We start from the raw sequence: 18,833 nt of genomic DNA, 5'->3' as shown, positions 1-18,833 counted from the left end.
CCACAACCCTAGACTAGTGCCATTAGACCAAACACTGACAAACCCAACAAACTCCCAGCACCACTCAGAATAAGGCTCAAGGTGCCATTGTCCTACCAGGCAAAGTTAATACTGGAGAGAGCTACTGATGACAGGTAAGCTGCTATCAGCTGGACAGATTTATACACAGGACCGCACCACAAGGCACTGCTCATAAAATATCACCATCTCACTGAAGCAATCCATGTCTTTGCCACGTTTACTATCATAAATGTATTCATTACAAACTTTAGGTTATCACATTGCCTCTAGCCTGTAAATTCCAACAGGATTCTAATATGTATCTCCTGCAATTGGTAATTCTGTGCAAAAGTATTCTGCAACTCAAATTACAATGAACGCATCTGTTAATTTAGCTAATCGGCTATTAACTACCTACATAACAGGGAATAAGAACTGTGGTCTGACTATCTTATGTGTGAAAAAAGTAGCAACACTGATGCTTTTTTGATAGCACATCTCATTATAAATAGGTTAACATAAAGTAATTTCAGCAGTATGTGTATGGCCATTGTTGTGGTACAGATTGCTAATACACGAGGTAATACAGCTAAAGGATGCCTGTTTGAAATGTTTCTGTAGATGCAACGTTAATAGGCAATACCAAAATTCACCCTTTCATCTTACTTAGTATGGAATATGTGTTAACTTAGTCACTAATTTATCACAAATGATATTTGTAATCACAGTTCTGCCTATATTTTACATAAGATTGTACTGGAACCATCACTGCATTTAGACACAGTCATAAAAGGTAACAGATTGTTGCAATTTTTGCTCTCACAGTGATAACTTCTTGATCAGTCTAAGACTGGTGGTGTCTGCAATATGCCCACAGCTATCAGGAAGCTCCAGAGCAAGAGCCAGAAGCCTGCAATGAAGGAGACAGGAATCTTAAATTGCTTGAGTCTGGTGCTGCCTACATTCTGCTCTTTCACTGTCAGTTAATACATCAACTTTTCAACTGAAACCGACCGTATTTAACACCAACCATCTTAGGAAAGTCCACGTGGTGTGAATTTACAACTCGGTTAAAGAAGGAAAGAAATACATCATACATGGTCTGATAGTAGAGCATACCAAAAGGAATACTCTACTGAGATGCCCAGTGAGGCTCTCCAGCATCGATCCACCCCATGACCTTAGGTAAGCCAGAGAGACTGCACTTCTCCAGAGCAGAGTAGGTTCTCATTACTGCATTGGTAGGTTTGTTGTTGCTCTCCTGTTCATAAACCAATAAATTATTCTCTAAGAATATTTGCTGCTCTGTGTCACAGCATTTCTGTATTTTTATGATGGGGAGCTACAGCTCTGAGATAGACAATCTTATTGCGGGGTAGGGAGAGATAGCACTAAATCCCTTAAGTGAATCACAGTTATGAAGTGGCAGGAGCAGGAGAAGTAAGATGTGACATGTTCTGTTACTGCAGCTTCTCCTTGCTTTTGGAAAGTATCTACTGTTTTCATACCCATATTATTGGTGTACTTCCAAGACTAGTTTTTGAAGCAGTCTTGTCTTTAACGTGCATTTACTTTATCAATGGCTTTTGAAGCAGTCTTCAAAGACACTTGCTTAAAACAGGCTTTCCATCCACTAATTAAGCTGTAATGATCCCTTGTAACGAGCAACATACTTTTTTCCCCAAAATGTAGATGTCTAAGGTGGCTGCTCATGTCAGCTCTGATGGGAGAGGTCATTTCTGAAGGATCTTCCATCACAAACATCAGAGAACAGTAAAGTCAATGAAGAGCATCTGAAAGCAGAAGCAATTTTCTCAGTCTTGACACCTTCTAGTAAATTAGTCACTTGTCGAGGAAAATGACAGCTATATAGCAGTAGAAAAGCTTGTAAAGCTCTTCATTTACTGTTAGAAATGTTGTCTATGTCACTGTCAAGCAACAGTAACATCCCCACCCTGTTTTACTCGGGTGTGCCCTACCTCAAGGGCTTTTTGCAACTCATGTCTTAATAAAATTTAAATAACAACTGTATTTCTTAGTTTTAAACCTTACTTTTCTCTTACCTGCCTGATTGTTTCCTGAATGAATTAGCTGACATACAAAATGAAAGGCTATTGCAATTAGCGCAATATCATTCCAAGCTAAAGTCACAAAACCTGCAGCTCAGGCAGCTCTCATCTCTTTGCCTATTCTGCCTATTCCTCACAGGCAAATTCTAATACCTTCTGCATGTTACATAGTACGTTTAATGTGCAATTTCAGTGAAAACACCCCTGGAACAAGATCTCTAAGTATCTATCTCAGAATCTACCCTAGAGAAAGAATGGTGTTTGAAAGTCATTTCAGATTTAATTTTGCCTCAGTCATCCTTCTAAATAGGTACCCATAAACATACACTTCATTTCTTCAGAAATAATTTATAAGAATTCAATGTCCTCATATAATTGGCTAGACATGACAGTTACTGAAAACTGAAATCCTCTTATTTACATGACAGTCGGTATATGGACAGCCAAAAGAAAAAAGCATTCTAAAAATGGATGCTCTATGGAGCAGCAAGACTTATTATCTTCAGTGGTAAAAGGGTAATTGCTGTTACATGGCAAAAAAAAAGAAATTGGACAAATTCATATAAATACTCTTCGGAGAATAAGCACTTACTGGCTAAAGATGCTGACACAATGTGCAAGCCAATTACTGTGTGGAGTGGCGGTGATACCTCGAATGCAAACTCATTTGTAGGATGCCTGAATATTGCAGGAATGTACCTACCTGTAGCACCTGGTGTTCTTCCAGTGATGGCACAGATGCCACTGAAACGACTCACAGAATCTTAAAATATAATTCAGAACAGAAGGGACCTCTGAAGATGCAATGCCTGCATTGAGCAGGAGTGACCTCGAAGTTAGAAAAGGCTGCTCAAGACCTTATTCTATTGAGTTTTCAGTATCTCCAAGGGAACTACACTCTCTCCAAGCAAGCTGAGAATTTCCATCCCTGTGACAGTTACCTTCTGTTATTTCACTGTGCACCTCTGGGAAGAGTGTGGCTCCCTTGTCTCTGTGAATCTCACTGTCATTTAGACACTTCTCCAAGCTGAACAAGCCCAAATCCCCAGCCACAGCTCATACATTGTTTCAAAGATATCTCCAAAGACCCCCTTCATGATGAAGAATTAAAGGACCAGTAGTCCTCCAGTGTCACAGTCTACAAGCAAACATCATCCTTGGCTAAACAGCTACTCCCCAGCAATACACTGACAGAGTACCTCTTCTCATATGCTGACTGCTCTTGATGAGTGCCAGCAGCAGCAAGGTGAGGTATTAACACCGGCTTTATGGATGTCTCCCTTACTAAATACTTCTACAGATAAGATACAGAATCACTGAAAATCCAGCAGCTCATTTTTCAGAAGCAATATGGCCAGCCAGCAGCTTGGTTTCAGCTGCCTTATCCACGGAGATCACTCCTGTTGTTGGTAGAAAATATCTCAGAAATCATCCTCCATGCGTTTCATCTGAGAAGTCATTTTCCTGAAACCACACTCATCCTCTGTAATATCTAGCAGACTAATTCTGTCACTACATGTAATTATGAAAGCCAAAGCTGCTACAAAACCCACAGTTAATTACAGAAAGTGAATGTGGCATTGAAGCAAATTTTGCGTTAAACCCGTGAGACTGTGAGATTCTTTCCCCCTGATTATCCTAGAACAGCACATAGCTTATGTAACTGTTGGAAGACTCTCCACAGAGTAAAAATAAGCATGATATACTCTTCTAGCATACTTCAAATTCTGTCAGGGTAAGATTAATACAAATTCCTGCACCTACTGGAGTATAAAGATTATCATCCCTTTGCACCAAGACTGAGGAATACGTTTTAGGATGTCTCAATTTGCAGAGCTCTCTTTGAAAATCTTGTGGAAAGGCTTGTGGTCAAAGCCCAGTTAAAGATATTTACTCCTTTGAGCTTTAGTTTAAACCACATTTCTTCTTCCAGATACAGCCCACATACTGTCAGGGCTTTTCTTTCTTTTCCTTTGTTTCCAGATTATGTAAGAAATTCACTTCATCTCTAAAGAATAGTTTCCGTCCTTGTGAAGAAGTAAATTATTATGTCGAGTTTCTTCAATTAGAATACCTGTATAGTAGTTTGGTTTTGTTGTTTGTTGTTTTTTCTTCAATAAAAATAACCTTCTGTTAAAGGTTTCATCAGGTTTTCCCTGAGACTGATAACAGCCAAATCTCCACAATCTCTGCAGGACCACTACAGACTGATCACATACTCTGAACAGTGAAATTCTTCTCAACACTTCTGTTCAGACAATATCATCACTGTATTTTCCAAGTGCTTAATCACAGGAAGGCCAAGAGCCAAAAGCCTTTATCCATGCTGAACTTCTCCAACAGCCTTAACGAAAATCACACCTCAGGCAAACTATTAGTAAAATATAAAATCATGAGGAGATTATCCTTTCCATTTTTAGCACCAAGAATGGATTACTTCATAGAGGCCTAGACAATCATAGAATGAATAGTAATTCTTTTGCTTCATCCTTAGGGAGAAGCGCAGGTTACTGCACAAAGCCCCTCCTATACTCCAAGTACATTATCACATTACTGGTACTTTAAATTTCAGCAAAACTAGACAACAGGGCCATTTCCCAAAACACTCTAAGTGCTTCATTAGCTTTGTCTCCAAAATAGCTGCTGTAAAAGAGTAAAGATCTTACTTAAATACCACATACTGACACCTTAAATATTTGGAGGCTCAATGGAGAAAGCTCACCCCTTGACTGCAAACCGTGTCCACATGCCTCATTGTGTCCCGGCACACCCTGCCTCACCGAAGCCGGCACCAGCACACAGTGACTCCAGCGGTGGGTCTTCCACCTGCAGGGGGAAAAAACTTGCCCATTAAGCAGTCAAAACTGGAAAAGAGTTAACATGCCCAAGCAATAAGCTTCACCTATGAATGAAGATCTACTGCAGAGACTTCAGGACAAATTGAGTCCAAAAAGTTCTGAAATAAGCCTTGTAAAGTGAAATTCAGATGCAAGGTTGCCCTTCTGCAAAATTAATTTCCCTTTCTCATTTTTGTAGGGCATGGTTCAAAGTTACACAAAACACACGGGAAAAATCTTCAGTAGGCATGAATTCAGGCTCTCCTCCTGCAGTCCTGTTCTCATACAACTGGTGGTGCTCCCAGGCTGCTTCCTATGCTAGGAAGTGTGCCAGCCAAGAACACATGAAAGCAGCTCTCTACAGCACTATGTGGTATGGTGTCAGGCACAGCTGGGTGGTGTTATTTCTGCTTTGGTACCACCTTCAGCTCCCCATTCTGATCTGAGACCATGTCCTACAGGATGTGCAGGCTGGAGATTTCTATGCAAAGATATAATACTTTTCTGTTTACTAATATTGTATAACAGATGGGTCATGGAATTTTAATGAAGAGTGGTGAGTAATTGCCCCATTGTACTATTTGTCTAATCAGAATTTCTTTAAGTGCCTGTTATTCACTGGAGCGAGAGCATCAAGGGAAAAGACAAGAGTTTCTGCAATAAACACACAATTATTAAGGCAGTTGAGGGCTTATGGGTCCCAAAATAGCTTACACTGATTTTTAGAAATATTTGAGACAGTAGTTCCCAGCAGCAGCTTCCTCAAGGAAGGAAGTTACCATTTCTAGGAGCTGTGTCTACTGCTGCTTGTTCTCCTGATGCCAAATTTACTGAAATCTCCAATTTTAACTCTATCTTTGCATATTTTGCAAGGTGCAGTGGTCGTTTATACCTCTGCATCTTCCAGTGTTATGTTGCTTTCTGGTGAAAATTCTGCAGGGGAGTGACAGAAGAGTAATTTCTGGAGAACTGGATACCCACTAGCAAGAGACTGATTCCAAGCAAACACCTTTTACCTATACACTGGACAGATGGGAATGTCTTCACATTCTCTTTCCTCATACAAGGTGTCTGGGCAGGCCTGTCCCCCATTGGCAGCATCTTGAACGATAATCCTGTACCTGGACTGCTTAACTGCAGTGGCATTGCCTGTGAAATAAAGACAAAAATTGCTTTCCAGACACAGCTGGTACCTGGAGGCAGAGATCTAGCCATTTAGGTTAAACACATACTCTGTGTTTCATTTTTATGTTTTGAAGCTATGAGCACTCTGGCACTACCCAAAAGGAAGGAATGGCATGCTGGACCAAAAGTTACCGTTACTTGCTTTAAAATTCCTAGTAGCTCAGCAGAGCAGCACATGGAAGGCTGATAAATGAACAGCCTAAGAGATGCACCAGAAAATGTCTATTTAACAGAAGATCAAATCAGACAAGAAAATAAGTATGAGCAAATACTTAAACAACTGAACAGGAGAAAGTATAATAAACAGAAGAATGAACTGTCATAACGGAAGACACTGTCTCTGAAAACACATTCTGGTGGTCTCAGGTTGCCACCAGTAACCCATCTTTATGAGTTGAGAAATTACAGATGATAACTTCCTGATAGGAAAACCATTGCAACCAACAGAGGCTAACACTCCACTTAACCTGAGCCAACATGAGATCAATCCATCTAGAAACACAGCTCACAAAATCTACAGCACAGAATGCAGCACACAAAAAAAACAGAAATCAGATTTATTTCCAGATCTCGAGGGCTAAACCAAACACAATCCTTGGCTCCATAAGTGGTAAGTACAAACCTAGAGCTGGTTTAACCACTCTGCATGGCATCTGCAGGGATTGTTCAGTTTGGAGAAGAGAAGGCTCTCAGGAGACCTTATTGTGGCCTTCCAGGATCTGAAGGGGGCTACAAGAAAGCTGGGGAGGGACTTTTTAGGGTGTTGGGTCAGGGGGGAATAGATCCAAGCTAGAGGAGGGGAGATTTAAATGAGACATTAGGAAGAAGGTCTTAACCATAAGGGTGGTGAGACATTAGAACAGGTTGCCCAGGGAGGTGGTGGAAGTCCCATCCCCAGATGTTTTGAATGCCGGGCTGGATGTGGCTCTGGGCAACCTGATCTAGTGGAGAGTGTCCTTGCCCATTGCAGGGCAGGGGGAGTGGGAGGGTTGGAATCAGATGATCCTTGGGGTCTCTTCCAACCCTGCCAACTCTGATTAGTACATCTGTGAATACAATTATTCACAGATGCTAGAAAAATGAAAAGAAACCTCAGCAGAACTCCATTCCAGACCAGGAAAACATCTTTTAACAGTGGATTTCATCAAATGTGTCCAAAAGAAGAAAGAGGTGTGCAAATTAGAAGTATTATTTTTCCAGCTCAAGATAAGGCCAAAGCTGCAGTAAGAAGATTACAGTGAATTAGAGTACAAGGAAAACACAAAACATCACACTATGAACACAAAGTACAAGTACAGATCCAGTAGAAAAGGTTGGCTCTAAAAATATGAAGTTATGAAGTTATACCAGTCTTCACTCACACATGTGCTATCACTGTGAGATCACTGCAAAGGGACTTTGGACCTGGCTGGAGGTCGCTCACCCCAGCTGCTACCTTGAGGCAGGAGAAGTGCATTTAGGGTGATCCTCTTGCTTCTTTAACAGCTGCTACTTGAGACACCGCTACAGCTTCCTACACTCTCCATTCAGACACCTGATTTAGTACTTGCAAAGCCTCAGAGAGCACCTTACTTAAAATCTACCCCAAGTCATCACTCCTGTAAATTAAGATAAACTTTTATTTATTTTTTTTTTTTTAAATCTTGTGTCCACTATATGTCAAAATAAGAGTTTATCCCTGCCAACTGATGTATAATCTTTATGGAATTTCAAGAGCTTGTATCCACTTTAAGTTTTCCCCTCTTTAAACACACCCAGTTTTTCATAGGCCCTAACCAATTACCTCTTGTTCACTTCCTTACGATACCATGCCCAAGGAATGCCACCTGTAGCCTCACCAGCACACAGCACAGTAACACCTTTGGTGTTTCACACACAACTCACCCATGGGCTTGACAAGCCCCATATGAGTTTCAGCATTTCAAGTTGCTGACTTCCATTCATTTTGTAGTGTTTTGTGTCTCCAGAAATGCCCTTTTCTTCCCATTCTGGTTTTGTGCAATTTTTCCTTCCCAAGTCAAATTTTGGGAAAATGCTTAATGACTTCAATATCATTTCATATATTGTGTATTATGTTTGCTACCTCTTCCAGGTCTACACCATGCACTAATGGTGGTATTCAAGAGTGCAAGCTGTTCAGCAAACATCCCACAGAACCGGGGCATGAATTTTCTGTAGAACTCTTGGTTCGTATGTTCCAGTTTGATTGTGAACACTACACATCTGTCAGCCAAATGACTGGAAGCAGCAATGCAGAGAAGGATGTGGGAGTCCTGATGGACAAGCTGACAAGCAATAATGTGCCCTTGCAGCAAAGAAGGGCCACAGCTTCTTGGACTGCATTAGGAAGGCTATGACCAGCAGGTTAAGGGAGGTAATCCTTTCCCTTAACTCAACAATGGTGAGACAACTAAGTGCCATGTCCAGTTCTAGGGTCCCCAAGAGACAAAGAATATGGGTACACTGGAGTGACTCCAATGAATGGCCACAAACACTGTTTAGGGTCTGAACCATTTGATATACAAGAACAAAAAGAATATGAGAAAAGCTAGGACTCTTCAGCCAGGAGAGGAGAAGGCTCACGGAATCTCATCAGTACTGGACAGGGCTCTGTTAACCTCCCACTGCAGGAAGGTTGAACTTGATTTCAGTATCACTAAGGTTGGAAGAGACCTCAAAGATCATTGAGTCCAACCTGTCACCACTAGAGTAGGGAGGACACTACTGCCCACTGCAGGCTTGAACTCACGACCTTCCCAAGGTCCCTTCCAACCCAAAACATTCTGTGAATCTGTCAACGTGTATCAATACCTGATGGCTGGCATTAAAGGAGATAGGGACAGACTGTTTTCAGAGTGATATGCATAGTGAGATTTTTCAAGCTGCTGAGTACCCATTTAACAGTGATTTAATTCAAGTCACTATTCCTTAGCTTCCCGATAAAAGTTTAATGTGTCAAAAATCTACCACTTCCCTTAATGAGAGCAGCTACAGTGTCAAAAAGAAGGAGATTAAATGTATTGGGCACTATTTGTTCTCAATAAATCCATACTGGTCAGTTCATTAGAATTTGCTTCTTGGAATGTTTACATCTTGAGTAATAACAACTTCTTCTTGTGTTTTTCTACATAATGAAGCTAGGATGAGTGCTCTACAGTTATTCTGACTTTTTTTTTCCCTTGCTGGTAGGGAGGGTGTGGGTTGGCTGGATTTGTCCTGGTATTACTGTTTCAGTTAGTTCTTTAACACTTAGCAACTTCTCTCCCAGAAGTGAGTTACTAGATGGCCTGGCATTATTTTATCACTTTGTTTTCTACTCAGATATCCCCACTGACATGTGAACATCTAATTTCTGGAAATACTTATTCTTTAGTCCACTCTTCTCCTGGCTGCAGACAAGAAAAAATGGCAGCAATTGCACATGCCCCATGTTGTATTTCCCTGTTTCAGACATTTAAGGAGGTAAATTTGATTCAGTTTCCCTTTACTTCTAATCCATCTCTATAATTCTTGTTATCTAATATCCTCCTATACCTTAATTTACATGCTTTATTTCTTGTTTCTAAGTTTTGTAAAATAATCTGAAAACCAAAAAGGGAACAAAATTCTGAACAACTCTCATGATGAGGAAAGATAAGAAAAGGACTTATGTAGCTGTGATGGATGTTTTCCTGCACTGGTTAGGCCACACCTTGAGTACTGTGTCCAGTTCTGGGCCCCTCAGTTTAGGAAGGATGTTGACTTGCTGGAACGTGTCCAGAGAAGGGCAACGACGTTGGTGAGGGGCTTGGAACACAAGCCCTATGAGGAGAGACTGAGGGAGCTGGGGTTGCTTAGCCTGAAGTAGAGGAGACTCAGGGATGACCTTATTGCTCTCTACAACTACCTTAAGGGAGGTTGTAGACAGGCAGAGGTTGGTCTCTTCTCCCAGGCAACCAGCACCAGAACAAGAGGACACAGTCTCAGGCTGTGCCAGGAGAGGTTTAGGCTGGAGGTTAGGAGGAAGTTTTACACAGAAAGAGTGATTGCCCATTGGAATGGGCTGCCCGAGGAGGTGGCAGAGTCACCATCACTGGAGGTGTTCAGGAGGAGACTTGATTGGGTGCTTGGTTGCATGGTTTAGTTGATTAGGTGGTGTTGGATGATAGGTTGGATGCGATGATCTCGAAGGTCTCTTCCAACCTGGTCTGGTCTGGTCTGTCTATCCTATCCTATCCTATCCTATCCTATCCTATCCTATCCTATCCTATCCTATCCTATCCTATCCTATCCTATCCTATCCCTCTTCATGGTTTTAAGCTTGAGCATGGAAGTCCTATATAGTCCTACATGTGTTTTGCTTGCCTGTGCTACTACTTCCTATTGTAATAGTTTCAGGATAGAAAGTAGATTCCAGTAGAGCTTCAGCCCTCTGCACAGTTATTATTGGTAACTTTCTGCACAGAACATGGTCCCAAGAGGTGTAGCTACCAATTCTCTCAGCTTGTTGAAGTTTGTCTTTTTTAAAAATGCCTTGCTGATATTGCCATCCTTCCCTTCTTCTAAGACTCGTGAACTCTATCACTTCATGATGATTTTCATTCAAATTACCTACTACCATTAGAATTTTAGCCATTTCCTTCCTATTAATCAGTACCAAATCTAAATGAGGTTCCCTCAGTAATTTTCTTCACCTCAAGAAACTAAATTATCCTCAACATTTATTGCACATTACTCAAACCCCATTTTCCAAATTGAATTTCCTCATTGGCTTTTCTACAGCATTTCTTACAAATGTTAATGAACATAATTTTTATATCTAATTTAAAATAGCTATAGCCTGATTTTCTAGTGTATTAGCATTATGTAGGATTGTCCTTTTAAATCTGAGCTTTGGCTGATTTCAAGCATGGCTATGACACCTTGCCCTCCTGACAAAAATCAAGCCTCAGGATCTCAAGGCCATCCTTACTTCTGTGTCATTGACTTTGCAACTCAGATAATGCTGTTTGAGCATTTCAGGGGTGACTTACCTATGTTTCCACTCCCACCTCCCTGTTTCATCAGCCTCCAATCTCCTCTCCTTACACACAGATTCACATGACTCCTCTGCTCATTCCTCCCTTTGTCTTGCATCTTTCCTCCTTCTTCATTTGAACCCCAAGACAGTACCCTGCCAGGGCTCAGAAAGGTATATTGCCATTCTCAGATGAGGGACAAAATCCTTGTTGATTATAGTAGAGTCTGCTATATCTGGTCCAGCTTTTACAGGAACCATTCAGCTTCATATTCTTTGCTCCTGACTAGAGGGAAAGGCAGAGTCTGTCATCACAAGCCTCTAAGCACACAAATAATGACAGGTTCTCTGAGATTTCAGTCAACAAAATCAGAGCCATCTCCAGTATTTTTGTACTGATAGGAGCTTTTGAAAGGGTGAGTCTACAACTTTGACTAGCTCTGGTTTGTTTATGAGAATTGGAAGTGTCAGACCCTTAACAAGCTGACATAATGCAGAGGTCATTGGAAGTTGTTATCATGGCATCCTTGATCAACTTTTACACAATCTCATTTCAAATCCTATTTAAGACAGGGGGAAATAAATAGGACAGTTACTACCTAAAATTTATAGACTCATAGAATGCATTGGGTTGGAAGGGACCTTTAAAGGTCAACTAGTCCAACCCCCCTTCAGTAAGCAGGGACATCCCCAATTAGATCAGCTTGCTCAGGGTTCCATCAGGTTTAGACAACTGTTTAGACAATTAAGCAACCTCCACCCTTGACAACCAAGGCTCAGAAGAGGAGAGGTACTTACATGTACTATTTTCAGAAGGAAGATGAAAAATGTTAATTACTGCCAGGTACTTACTTGCTTTTTCATCCCCCCACTTTACATCTACGTTGACAAACCAGAGACCACACCAACCACACTGCAAGCAGTTACTTCTCCGGACACTTTCACCACCAGGAAAGCAGGTGACAGGAAAAATCTACATGCTGCTCATCCAAACCATTTAATATTCTGTAACTCCATATTGATTCTTTGATTCTTGTTTTGATTCATCCTCAAAGACCCATTAAAACAGAAATATTATAGAAGATTGTGGTACACAGTTGTCACCTTTAAGTATCTGAAATGGCAGAGAATCAATAACTTGCAACAACCTCCCTGTTCTTGCCTCACCAACAGGTGTTTGGATTGAACTGCACTCCTTTCGTGAATTATGTTTCCCATCCATCTGTTATTGCCCTAAGTTCACTGCTGTCTGTACTTGTGTGGTATGAGATAATCCTTCGCCAGAAGACAGCCAGTTGTCTGATGACATTTAAATGTAGGGAAAATGTCAGCTGTTTTTATTGTTAGGTAGTAAAGTTGGATGCATTTTCTCAGATAAACTACAAACATCTTAGCTGGTAAAGTTCTGTGTGAAGTTGATTTAGTGATTACATGTTTGTCTAAGCTCTGTACTTATGCTAGTACACATTTAATTTGATATCTGCCAGGCCATACCTGTCCCTGCTTGGTCTGCTTAGTAATTCACCATCTGTATATTGTTTTCATTACATACAAGATTTCTTTAAAACCTGCCCCCCCTCCCCCTCCCCCAAACTCCTAAGCACTCACATATGTAGAGTGGTTTAGAAAATTTCATTATCATGCTGAGGTTTTAATTGTGCAATGCAAATTAAATTAAAAGAAACTAACCCTAAACCTTGCAATGCAGCCATATCAATAACAGACTTAGCAAAACCCAAACTCCTCCATCTAAGAACTTTTAATTTAGAATTATATTAAAATGATAACATTGCCAAGCAGGTTAAATAATTAATCCCTTCTCATTTTAATTGTAGACTATTATTTAATAAACAAAGTAATTTACCAGGTAATTTATTCTGCTTCTTCATAGGCAGCTCGTTTAAAGTCTAAAAATAAATTGCTAATTAAAACAGGATTCACTGTTTTAGAAAGCAACTCATTTTCCTGTAAAATCTAACAAGGACTATGCTAGAGCATTCAGTGAGAATCTTTGAAGGACAAGGAAGCCATGAACAATAATGAAACATTCTGATAACTGAGAAGGCTTTCATCTGAACAATTAATGAAATACACAAAACCCAGCACTGGATCATTAGAAGGAAGCTTTCCTAAATACTTAGTGTCCAAAAGCTAATCAACTAGATCAAAGAAATATATGGTCTTTGAAAAACCATGAAGCACATGAGTTATTTGTACCATGCTGCATATAGCTGCAAATATGCACCTATATAATTAGGTTGGTCAAGAGAAATAAATTTCATCTAATGTAGCATTTCCATTTATAGCCATGCAATATTGGAACCTTGGACTTCAGACTTTGAAGGCAGAACAACAAAATGCCAGGGCCTGGAACAGACCTCATCTAGTCCACCCCCCTTGCTAGAGCAGGATTATCTGGAGTAAATCACACAGGAACACATCCAGGCAGGTTTTGAATGCCTCCAGAGACAGAGTCCACAACCTCTTTGTGTAGCCTGTTCCAGCACTCTGCCATCCTCAAAGTGAAGAATTTTTTTGTTATGTTGATGTGGAACCTCATGTGCCCCTTGTTCTGTCACTGGACACCACTGAGACAAGTCTGGCTCCATCCTCCTGACATGTGCCCTTTAGATATTGATAAGCATCAAAGAGATCTTCCCCCTCCCCACGAGTCTCCTCCTTTCCAATCCAGCTCTCTCAGCCTTTCCTCATATGGCAGATATTTCAGTCCCCTAATTACAGAAGGGAGCACAAAAGCAATTTATTCCAGATAAAGGGAACTTACATACCCAAACCTGATCACATCCCCTCCAACAACATCAATGTTAACAACAACCCAAGTCCAAAACTTGTTCAGAGGAATGCCCTAAAAGTTATTAGACTGACTTGAGCTACAACTACCACACATTTTTAGACCAATTCTCCCAATTTTCCCCCAGACTTTGACCTCTTCTTAAAGGCTTACCAGGCTGACATGCTGTTGGACAGGGAGTCCACTCACTGAAAGGAGTAACAATGCAGTCTTTCTTGCAGCGGAGGAGACATGGCCGCACAGTCTCAGGTCTGATGGACTCTGGACACCTATTGAGCCAAAACCAAAGACAAAATACAGCAAAAAAAATATTAAAACTTCCGGGATATGTTTTATTCCTAAGACCCTCACAGGGCTGTGAGTGTACTGGCATACCAAAGATATCACTGCTGGTCACAGCAAGCTTCATTTTAATTCTTTGCACTCATATAGCCCAACTGAATTTAGGTCACTTTAAATGTTTAAAAAAAAATAAGTGTGGACCCTGTTTTTATGACTGCAGGTTAAATATAACTGTCTCTGACACCTAAAATAAAAGGCTTACTGAAGTGAAAGAGATATACATATTACCCATGAAAATAAGTAGTTATGTTTATAAAGTAGTCCTGTTTAAACATAACATGTAACAACCATCACAGAATTACTGAATGTTAGGGGTTGGAATGGACCTCCAAACGCAGGATCACCTAGGGCAGGCACACGGGAACACATCCAGTCAGGTTTTGAAATTCTCCAGAGAGGGAGACTCCACAACCTTTCTGGGCAGCCTGTTCCAGTGCTCCAGCACCCTCATCATAAAGAAGTGTCTCCTTGTGTTGAGGTGGAAATTCCTGTGTTCCAGATTATAGCTGTTGTTCCGTGTCCTGTAGCTGGGCACCACTGAAAAGAGACTGGTACCTTCCTCTTGACACCCACCCCTCAGATATTTATAGACATTGGTAGGATTCCCTCTTAGCCTTCTCCTCTCATGACTAAACAGGAATGGTTCTCTCAGTCCCTCTTCATAGGAGAGATGTTCCTCTCCCACTATCACCCTCATAGCTCTCTGTTGGACTCTCTCCAGCAGATCCCTATCCCTCTTATACTGGGGAGCTGGAAACTGGATACAGTATCCCAGGTGTGGTCTCACCAGGGCCGAGCAGAGGGGGAGGAGAACCCCTCACATTAGTCAGACTGCTCAGATCAGATCAGTCAAACCGCTTGTAACTGCAAAACACTTACAACTGTGCAGTGTCTAAAGACTGACGTGAGATTCCTCCACTTTCAACTCCTACAAAGCATAAAAATAGCTTAAAGTGATCTTTGAAACCTTGTTCCTTATTTAGGAAGAGCTCTGTGATTTATTTATTTTTATTCACTTTTAACTCCTTAATGAAAAATAGGCTGTGCATATTCTCATAAAAGTTTCAGACACAGGCAGTTAACACATAAAATCTCAAAAGCTGAGAAAAGGGACGAGTTTCTGGAATCAGGCAGATCTTGCATTTTAAGTGAGGGAACAGATAGGGAATCACTCTTTTCTAATTTTCATTAATTGCTACGAGAAAGATCAGTCAAAAATCCTCAGTAATACATGCAACATACAATTATAACCATATGAAAAAGGAATATGCCACAAAACCCTAGTAAGAACGAAAATAAATGACTTCAAGTCATGAAGTTAGTGAGATAAGTAACAAGATACTTATAGGTATGATTTAAAAGAAAATAAATACAGAGACATGTCTTCTCATTAAGCTTCATTATCCCAGAGGGGAGATTATTGTTATCTAAGAGAAGACATGGCAGTGGTTTTTTTCTGCAAAAATTTTCATTTATTTGTCTTTCTGTGCCTTGCAACTTCTTTAGATATAGTGTTGGTTTTCTTAATGAAATCAGGAACAACGCAGAACACAAAAAAATACAGTAGGCCAACACACAAAGGTTATTTATTTACATTGCTTATCCCATTTCTGAAGTCATGTTAATGGTAGGCTTTCACCATACCAGTTGTAAATTCAACGTTACATTGGGTCAGTTTTCATCAAGTCAAAACACAGAACAGCCACAGCTGGCACCAGCTCCACCTCAGTACTAGGCCAGTCTGGACCCTCCTGGGCAGGAATCATATTTCATTCTGGAACTCAGAGGTTTTATTCATTCACTTGGAACCGTCTTCCTGAAGCCTTCTAGAGGTCTAGGTTTTTTATTTTTAAGACACTTATCACTGTAAGAATGATGCACAGCAGCAGAAGCAGCAATGTCAGTAAGAACTTCTTCAAAGGACTCAGCAGTCCATCCATTAAACAAGGAATGCTGCAGCACAGAAGATACCATACCAAAGACACCTTCCAAAGTCCCCAGTACACTAATCTCTTCTTTTGGCAGGATTTTTCCACTACTGAAACTCTGCTTTCCCTTCACGTACTTCACCTAAGTGTTTACTTACCCACTTTGGTTCCACTTCCCCTTACTCCATCCCAAATGTGGAGGGGACAAACAACTCTCTTAGATATTATACAGCTCTACAAACAGTATGTTTAGTTAGGTAAAGTTACAGCATATCAATGTATTATAGACATACATGAACACTGGATTTCTCTCCTTTTATTTAATTAATCTCATTAACCTCAAGAATTTTAATTAACTTTACTGAAATCAACACAGTCTGCTCATACGAGCAGGACTGTTTTGAAAGCTACCACAAGAAATGAAACTCTGTTCTAAGTCTCCGGACTCATTAACAGTGCAAAAAATAATTAGCAATGTCTTGATTTTTTGATATTGGGGAAAACATCTGTGATACTTATTTTCCTCATTTAGTAAAGCAAAGCCAAATTCAGAATATTTGCACTGCAGAATACATAATTTTGTTGTGTTTGTAGCACATTACAGAAGCTATATAAATCAACTGAACGATATAGATCACACATATGGTTCTGCCTTATTGTGGTGTAAATATAATGCAAACTCTATTTCCTTTTTCTGTTTTATTGGAGCATTCTTAATAACATACTGGTGAACACCATATTCAGATGTATTTTGTATTTTCCTCACATGTGTCCTTCAGGAAAAATATTTGCAGAAAACTGTAAATTAGTATAACAGAGGAGCTGCAGAAGAAAAAATCTACATCACTGAAAACATGCATTTTGCCTGGATTTACACAGAAAATTAGAAAGGGGCTGGCTATTTATTTTTTTAACATATTCGTATCCCTTTCATAGTAGCTGGAGAATTAGTGCCAAAATCAACATTCTTTCCAAGGCTGCAGATTGCATGTACTAGCTGAAAATGCCTTCGTATGCCATCTATTGTATCTTCAAATAATCACTAACAACCTTTCTTTAAATACCTTTTAGGTGTGACCTGGCCAGAACTGCTCTTCATGCAGACCACCTTCCTTGTCTGTATGCCTACTCCACAAGTGGCTTCTCCACTCCAATTAATGGTTCCATTGAGTGCAGTTACCAGAGCATCTTTAGAGCAAGAGCTCCAGGGAGAAGTTTCCCAGAAGAAATGCACACATGGGTGATCATTACAGGCACGATGCTCCCGCAGGGCTCGGTCAGGGGGACAGGCTTTGCCACCTGCAAAGAGTCGAGAGAGCAACATATTTATGTTATGGCATGTAGCAAAAGGTTGATGTGGAAAAATAAATAAAAATCTTAGATTTCCTTAATATCTTACCTTTTTTTTCCTCATTTAAAAACAAATAAACAAATAATGCTTAAATAAAGCTGTTGACCTTTATGGCTGCAACAACAACCTTCTAAAATATCGTTTCCCCATTAAACTAGCCTTGCATAAAATTGTATCCCAATGAATAATTGAAACAGAAATAGGCAAAGTATATTTCTGAGTTACCTTATTGATACTCCTACACACAGCCAAGTTAATTCCATTTAAATGCCAGTATCACTCAGAAAACATGCAATTAGATTTAAAGACAAATTAAACATTATTTTTATGTTCATTCTCTTTGCTAATTTCCAAAGGAGGAATATCTCTTTCTAATACTTCCACTCTTTTCACATGTTTTCTTACAGAGCTGAGCTGCAGAGGGTTCTGAACTGTACTGATGGAGGAATGTACCAAATACCCACATCTGCAAATCAAAGAGGGGAAAACATGAAAGACACATTTTGAGTATGAAGCTTTTACTTTTCTGAAGCAGAATCCTTCAAACTGGTGTCCAAAGATTTTGCTAAGCTCCTGCAGTTTGTCAACAACTGGCAATAAATCCACAAAGTGCAGGAGCTTGAACAGCCTCCCCAGAAGCTTTAACACTCTAGCCAACAGCCTGAATTTATCCCATAAAAGCAACAGATGTTCAGAGCTCAAAAGCAAAGGAGTAATGCAGTGAAATTTAACAGTAAGCACCATCATTTTAGGAAGAAAGACGTAAAAATGACTAAAATCAAAACCATTCTCTTTCAGGAGAGAGAATCTGGCAAGTTGGGACATGGGCAAAGTGTTGCAGGTTTTGAAAGAATTGAACTGCTGGGGTCAGATACCACACGGTTCAGAGCACCTTTACATCCTACTACAGGGGGAAAAAAAATATCCAAAACAACAAAAAAAGCAAGAGATGAAGGTATATGATTCCTTGAAAGAATCCCTATAGCCTTGCAGGACTAAGTCTTCTCTAGTAAGGTTTGACCTCAAATGGCCACAATGAATAGAACTGAGAAAATAAAGAGAAATTTCTTAGCATGCTGATTTAGGCAATTATGTCACATTACCATTCCTCTTTTCATGAAAATGGACTGTCCCACATAGGCTTTGGTCTCAGACATTTTTAGTATTATGATGGAGTAGAAAAATCACAGAATCACAAAATGCCCCAGGTAAATTGTTTCCTGAAGATTTTGACTTGGCAGGAGAAATGCAGACCAGCTATTGCTCTGGTGAGTAAATGTAGCAAGCAAATGGCAAAATGCCTGGCCCATTAG

The 18,833-nt window shown here is 40.2% G+C and overlaps 1 protein-coding gene across 1 annotated transcript in view; it reads right to left on the bottom strand.

The window, feature by feature from the left end:
• Positions 1-18,833, bottom strand: part of THSD7B (thrombospondin type 1 domain containing 7B) — a 296,164-nt gene that overhangs the window by 144,876 nt on the left and 132,455 nt on the right. The window contains exons 8-11 of the mRNA XM_054177216.1: positions 17,234-17,468; positions 14,053-14,168; positions 5,923-6,055; positions 4,792-4,895 (exon numbers count right to left, since the gene is read on the bottom strand). Of these exons, the coding sequence (XP_054033191.1) occupies positions 4,792-4,895; positions 5,923-6,055; positions 14,053-14,168; positions 17,234-17,468 (588 nt within the window). The remainder of the gene's footprint in view (positions 1-4,791; positions 4,896-5,922; positions 6,056-14,052; positions 14,169-17,233; positions 17,469-18,833) is intronic.

This window comes from Dryobates pubescens, chromosome 2 (assembly GCF_014839835.1).
Source record: "Dryobates pubescens isolate bDryPub1 chromosome 2, bDryPub1.pri, whole genome shotgun sequence".
Taxonomy (NCBI): Eukaryota; Metazoa; Chordata; class Aves; order Piciformes; family Picidae; genus Dryobates; species Dryobates pubescens.
Note: the sequence above shows the minus strand (reverse complement) of the source record. Positions and strands in the feature narration are given on the sequence as shown.